Here is a 7,067-nt window from a genome sequence, read left to right as displayed (position 1 = left end):
TTCTGCAATTTTCTTATATAAAAAATCTCTTTCTTCAGAAGCGTATGGTCTGCATTTAAACAAAAGGCCACGCCAAGAGATTCTTCTACTTAATCTCTTGACACCAGGCTGCACAAATAAAGGAATAAAGGAGAATAATACTGATTTTTGGTTATGCTTTCCTTCAGCTACTAAATTAGTCATAGGAAATACACATTTGACAAAACAGAGAATATGTGTCAAAAAAAATAAAGGAAGCGAATAAGTAATAGCTCCTAGTGCGAGAGAAGCAAAGATTTTTTTTCCATCTCCGACATCAAATGGTAAATTTTTTCTTCTTAAATTACAAATAAAACTACGCAAAAATAGAGGGATCCGCCTTTGTACACTCGATTTTTTAATTAGACGCTTTTCGTTTCCCTCCATTGTGGAGTCTCTACGGGTACGTCTGTAGAGCTCTATCACGGCCGTCGTCAATAGACGCGGCCGTGCCTGTATCTAAACTGTATGCAATCAATGTGTCTTTGATTGCGTCATAGATACTTGAAGGGGAAGTATTTTGTTATTTTTTTGTTTTTTTGTAAATAAACGTTTTAGGATGTATTTGAACTCGAAATTAAATGTACTGAATATGAAATCTAGAGCACTGTTGTAAATGACCAGTTTGTAAGGGCTTGTTTTACTGTACATCTAGTAACTATGAAAATGAAGTCTTTTTGTAATATTTGCTGTACATGGAATTGTGTTGCTATCTGATTCGTCCACGTCAAAAGCATATCTACATAATACATTGTACTTTTTCGTAGTTATTTTTTGATTGTCACATCCGAAAATGGATATCCAAGGAAGATACAATGTTCGGAGTCCTGGTAAGTAATTTAACTTATGGTGTCATATTATGTGTGATTGCGGAAATTGTCACAGTGTCGAGCTTACAAAACGTGTTTTATTTCTTCCTCACCATAGCAGTTAAAAGGTTAATGCGAGAAGCGTGTGAATTGAAGGATTCCACGGAAGAATACTGGGCACGCCCACTAGATGACAACTTGTTCGAATGGCATTTTACTGTGCGTGGACCGCCGGCTACCGACTTTGAAGGTGGAGTGTATCATGGAAGGATAATACTACCAACGGAGTATCCCATGAAACCTCCAAATATAATACTGTTAACAGTGAGTAGGCCTATATGCTGACTATAAATTTGTACATTCAGTAAAAAGGAAGGACAAGCAATGCTTCCGCTGCTTTTTGAAGACAGCGTTTTGTTACAACTTTAAATGAATGTGTACGTTGATACCGGTTTCATCTCTCGATATCATATTTTGAGACCGTGTTAGATGAGCATCTCACTTTTGTAGAGCAGAAATAGAGTATTTAGGAGTTGCCACATTCATTAGAAATTATAAATTTTGTGGATAGCAATATGTGGAAGCACGCGCAACAGACGTAGGTTTGGAAAACATCAGGGGCACCTGCAGTTAACTTTAATCTGTTCATGTATCACCGTGAAGCTGTACTTACCTATTTAACACGCAAAAACAACGAAATAGGTGTTACTGGTGATTTTAGTGTGGGTTTTTGTAAAAACTCTTAATGTAAGAATTTACTAGGCCTACAGTCAGTAACACTATTACTGAACTTCTTTCCTACCATAAGCTTCCCAACTAGGGTGTCTAATCGCTCACAAACAGCCATTGATAATAAAGACATGAGCTGGAGTTATGTTTGCATTGCTCATGACATGAATGCAAATGTCCACAGTAAAATCTTTAAAATCAAAAAACATCTAGTGGTTATGATGAAATATTAACAAAGTTAATTACAGAGTTTGCTTCAGAATTGAACAACATATTAAGCTACCTGTTTGATCAGTTATTTATCAATGGATCATTTCGTGAATGGCTGAAATATGCCTTTGTTTGAGAAATAAGTTAAAAAAGCGGCATCAAATTTCCATCCAGTTTCATTGCTGCCAGCATTCTTGAAAATTTTAGAAAAGATAACATACAGTCAGCTTATTAATGATCAGACAACGAATAATTTATTGAAAAAATCACAGTTTGGACTTCTTAAGTATTCAAATAGTGAGTAAGGTTCTCTACATGCACAGTGAGAATGTATTTAATTCATCAGACAGTAAATTAAAGGCTGGTGGTGTATTACGTGGTTTGTCAAAGGCATTTAACTGTGTAGATTGCAATATCCTTTTAAGTAAATTAGAATTTTATGGTGAAACAGGAAAGTCTGCGAAATGGTTAGAATTTTATCTCTCTGGCAGGAAGCAAATGAGGCCAATAGGAAAAAGATGTATGTTAAGTTATCAGACATTATCCAACTGGAAGGTCATTACATGTGGTATCCCAAGGTTCCATCTTTGGGCCTTTACCTTTTGTTGTGTGGCCTATATCAGTGACTTTCCATCAGTGATATTACCAGATAGCGAGTTTGTTTTGCTTGCACCTCATTCAAACATTGCAGTGAATAGCAAATCAAGTATAGTCGTAGAAATGTTGCTTCATGGAGTTTTCATGGACATTAATAAATGGTTCGTTGACACATCTTTGTCCTTAAGCTTAGAGAAAAATCTCTGTTTCCAGTGGGGATGTTGTAAAACATAACTGATGTAAAAATGAAAAAGCTCTGATTCCATAATGTCATCAGGGATCGTTTTTGTGGTAACCCATCAAGGCAAGCTAAATTTTTCTGAGTCCAAAAATATATAACTTGAATTATTTGTGGAGTGAACTAAAAGCATACGGCAGAGGCCTCTTTAAGGAACTGAGGACATTAACCATTTCTTCCCAGTACTGTATATTTATGCCTTAATGAAACTTTTCATTGAAAGTATATCTCTTTTTGTTTAGACCAACAGCTCACATGAATCAGTACTAGAAATAAGAATAATTTTCATAGAGATTTAATGCCACTTGCTTTTGTCCACAAATTTTTCCAAGCATATTAGCAGGCTGACGACCATTTTGTGAATATGTGTATGATGACTCTTGGCGCGTCTACTTCCGTTCTTGTGCTGCAACCCCCCACCTTTAACCATCCTTACTTGCCTCACTTTTCCTTCCCATGGTGGAAGTCTTTGATGTTCACCCAGTCATGTCTGTGTTTAGGTTCTGCTTTGTTTTCCACTATATCTCTTTATCTATCTATATAAATATTAACTTTTTGACTGATGTAATTTTGGTCAGCTTCTGGTTAGACATTCATTTTAAAATTTATTTATTTATTTATTTATTTATTTTTTTTTTTTTTTTTTTTGTGGTTTGCACTGACTTGGGAAGAACACCTTAGATAGCTCAAGCTGCCTCCAGCCATAAAAGACCTCTGTGCACAGTAACTGTGGAGACTCATTTATGCACTTAAAAGCTACTGCAGTAGTGGATCCAACATGGTGCGGTTGTTAGGTAGCATTCTGGTAGAGTCCTAGATAACAACTGGGATAACAATCGTGATACTTGAGCTGCTAGCTCCCCACAGATACCAAGGAGAAGATGCTCATCTCCTGGGGGCATGAAGACTCCTAACAATGTCTGTCATGCTATATGAGCTCAATGTGGCTGGATGGCGGTAGTGATGAGAGTAGGTGGCATGACTGTGGACGTTTTGAATGTGAAATGCATCAAATTAAATCGGTACAATGGCTGTAATCATCCGGCTGTTACAAAAGGTAACTCGCTATTTCAATGTAAACAGTACCGATCAAACAGTTTTCCCTGCCCTCCCTATCCCATAGGAACAGGGACAAGTCAGAAGACCGGGAACCAAACAATTTATTCAGTACCTTTTGTTTTCTAATAGTGGGTCAGGGTACTTTTATGGCAATGAAGCCATTAATTTTCATTGAATATATAGAAGATAAATTTGGAGAAGTAAACACACTGATAAAAATGCAAAATGGATCACTATTGATTAAACTGTCTATGCTGCACAATTCGAAGGACTTCAAACATATGAAAGGCTTTGTGAGATACCAGTGACTGTTATTCCACATAAAACTTTGAATAAGGTACAGAATTTATTTTGCATGGAGAACTCTCACTGCAGGCAGGTCAGAAGCTATGAACTAATACAAGTTGATGTGTGCATTTTGTCCGGCAAATATAAAAAGATAAAACAGGTAACTAAATAGATACAAGCACTTTCATCCTAGCTTTTGAAGGATATGTCCTCCCTGAAAAAGTTAAAAAGTTATAATATGCCGGTGCTATGTGAACCTTACATCACACTGCACATGAGATGTTTTCAGTACTTATATTTTGGACATGCCTTCCCAATGTATGGCAAATCCAATATATAAAAACTGTATCAGGTAATTTCTGTGTAAACTGGTAGAACACAATCCCTTAGTTTCACTGGCTTGTCCTACATTTAAAAACGAAAAGAAAATACAAGAGTATAAAATAATGGACTGCCTGTTGTATCCTGAAGAAAGAATACTTGCATCCAGTCAGTACAGTCGTCTGTTATGCCAAAGTTGTGGCACCACACCTACCACAGTTTTTTCAAAACCAAATCTACCACCTGCTATAAGCCAAGAACATACAACCAAAACCGAAAGATTACCTGCAAGAGGAATCTCCATCCCTCTTTAATCCTTTTCGTACAGAGTTGTCAGTGGCCTACCAGCAGATAAAACAGGTGGTGCTTCATGTCCCACACAAGAGAGGAAGACCCACTTCACAGCTTCTTCCTTCCAAAATATGACTGATGAACTGTTAGACACTATTCAGTGGTTAAAGGATTAATATGTCAAGTTGAGGCCTACAATCTGAGAAATTACACAAAGGAAAACAACAAAAAGAGGAAAGGAAGGGAAATTAGAAAAAGAGGAAATAAACAAAGCAAAGTAGTGATTTCTTGGTTCTGATGAACTGGAACTCTCCTTGACAGCAGAACAATATTTGAACAATATGCCAACCACACAGGAGGGTTTGAAACTCTCTGAAGAATAACATATATCACCTTCATCCTTACTGAGAATGCCGATGCATTTACAGTGATTTGATGATGGAATTGGAGTGGTTTTTATAGGTATATAGATGAAATTTGATAATTAATCACAAACTATCCCACAATATGTATAGCAGGCAATACAAGAACTTAAATTTTTAGAAGACTATCTTCCTACTCTCACACGAGATAACCAATATAGAAAACACAGGACTAGCATCTGGAGATGTTCATACACTAGTCAAATCAAACACCTTCTGTGGACAAATACCTATGAACACTACACTCAAAGCAATCCCATTTGAGTACAGTTGAGCATAATGATGGCAAGATATTACCTACAGAGAAACGGAAGGCCTAATTAAATAGATACCCCTGCTTTACTTTTTACTAGTGATTTTAATGCCCATAATCACTTATGGGACAGTGAGATAGTGACTCATAGAGGGCAACTAAAAGAGAGTTTATTCTCATATGTTGATCTCTGCCTCCTACATTCTGGGGCTTCAGCTCATTGATCACCACTTGTGGTTCCTATTCTGCAATGGATTTGACGATATTCTGTCTCAACCATGCATCTATTATGCAATGGAATGTTCACAATAGCATTTGCACTAGTGACTAAATATGGCTATTGTATCACCAAGCGAGATGATGGAGCGGTTAGCACACTGGACACACATCCTGATTTAGGTTTTCCATGATTTCCCTAAATTGCTGCAGGCAAATGACGGTGTGGTTCCTTTTACAAACTGTGGTTGATTTCCTTCCCTATCCTTTCATAGTCTGATCATGTGCTCCATCTCTACCAACCTCGTTTTCAGTGGGACATTCAACACTAATCTCATACTCCTTCTCTAACTATGTATTGGTTCCTAATTTATGCCACACTGGTTTTTTGTCACAGTGGTCACTATGAAGAACCTATTGGAATGCTTTCACTGCTAAAGCACAGATCACAGTGAAACAGAAAAGAGGATCGACAAGGTAGTACAAGGTGCAGCAGAAATTATCATCCACCCTTAAAAACTACAACAGCATTCCCTTCAGGTCCCGCTAGATGGAAATCTGTTCCATGGTGGTTACAGAGAGATTGCAGAAGCCATCAAGAGAATGACGAAAGGCTCTACATCAACATAGATGACACCCCTCTGTGGAAAATTTAATTTTATTCACAAGATCAAGGGTGAAAGTGCATTATTTAGTGAAACAAAAGAAGAAAAAATGTTGGGAATGGTATATCTCTTCAGTGACAGTACATTTCTCAGCTTCACAGGTGTTGTCGAAATTATGATCGGTTAGTGGATTTGAAACAATAAATGGAATCCAGGGACTACTTAACAAAGGAAAAATTAAACCAGTTCCTCTGACATTGCTGAACTTCTAACAGTGTAGTATGCATAAATATCAATAACTAGGAATTACCATCCTACTTTCCTCAGCATCACCTTTAGCAGAGTTTTGGAAACTAAATAATACTTTAAAACAATGTAGGGATACATCCCCAGAACCCAACAACATCTTATTTTAAAATTTTTTAACAAGATTTGGCAAGATGGTGAACTTTCATTTGTGCAGAAACCCGTGCGCATTGGCGGCCGTCACAGGAGCGTCCTCTGTCGAAATCCGCACTCTGTGGAAATACTGTTCTGTCTGTGGCACACATGTGCATGCATAAAGGTGAAAACTACATGTTTGCCCTTTGTCAGAATGCGCACTCGCGTCGCTAAAAACCAGACATCAGATGTCACAAGATGTGTCATTATGAATTAACTGCCTTCCTGTCAAAACTGCCATCACGATTTATCAGATTTTGTGCTAGGCGTATTCTCACAGAATCTTTAATTACTGAATCCCAAAAAATTTTCGCTGGGGCCAAGATTTTTGTGGCAGAAAAATCCATAGCGGGTTCTGTGGTAATACAGTGCTCAGCCATGGCCGGCTTACTGGGCTGCGAAAGGTGAGTGTGGCGCTCGAGTTCAATGCATCTTTCATGTATTGTGTGTGTCGTCTGACTGATGTAAGCTTTGCCACACTGGCAAAGAATTTTGTAGATCCTGGTCTTCTGCAGACCCAGATCATCTTTTACCGAACTGAGAAGGGCACTAATCTTCGCCAGTGGCCGG

At 37.8% G+C, this 7,067-nt stretch overlaps 1 protein-coding gene across 1 annotated transcript in view; it reads left to right on the top strand.

Moving 5' to 3' along the window:
* The first annotated feature begins 463 nt into the window (after positions 1-463).
* Positions 464-7,067, top strand: part of LOC126481349 (ubiquitin-conjugating enzyme E2 J1-like) — a 65,312-nt gene continuing 58,708 nt past the window's right edge. The window contains exons 1-3 of the mRNA XM_050105047.1: positions 464-645; positions 786-848; positions 946-1,151. Of these exons, the coding sequence (XP_049961004.1) occupies positions 812-848; positions 946-1,151 (243 nt within the window). The 5' untranslated portion in view covers positions 464-645; positions 786-811. The remainder of the gene's footprint in view (positions 646-785; positions 849-945; positions 1,152-7,067) is intronic.

Source organism: Schistocerca serialis, chromosome 1 (assembly GCF_023864345.2).
Source record: "Schistocerca serialis cubense isolate TAMUIC-IGC-003099 chromosome 1, iqSchSeri2.2, whole genome shotgun sequence".
Lineage (NCBI taxonomy): Eukaryota > Metazoa > Arthropoda > Insecta > Orthoptera > Acrididae > Schistocerca > Schistocerca serialis.
This window is presented reverse-complemented; position numbering and strand designations above follow the sequence as displayed.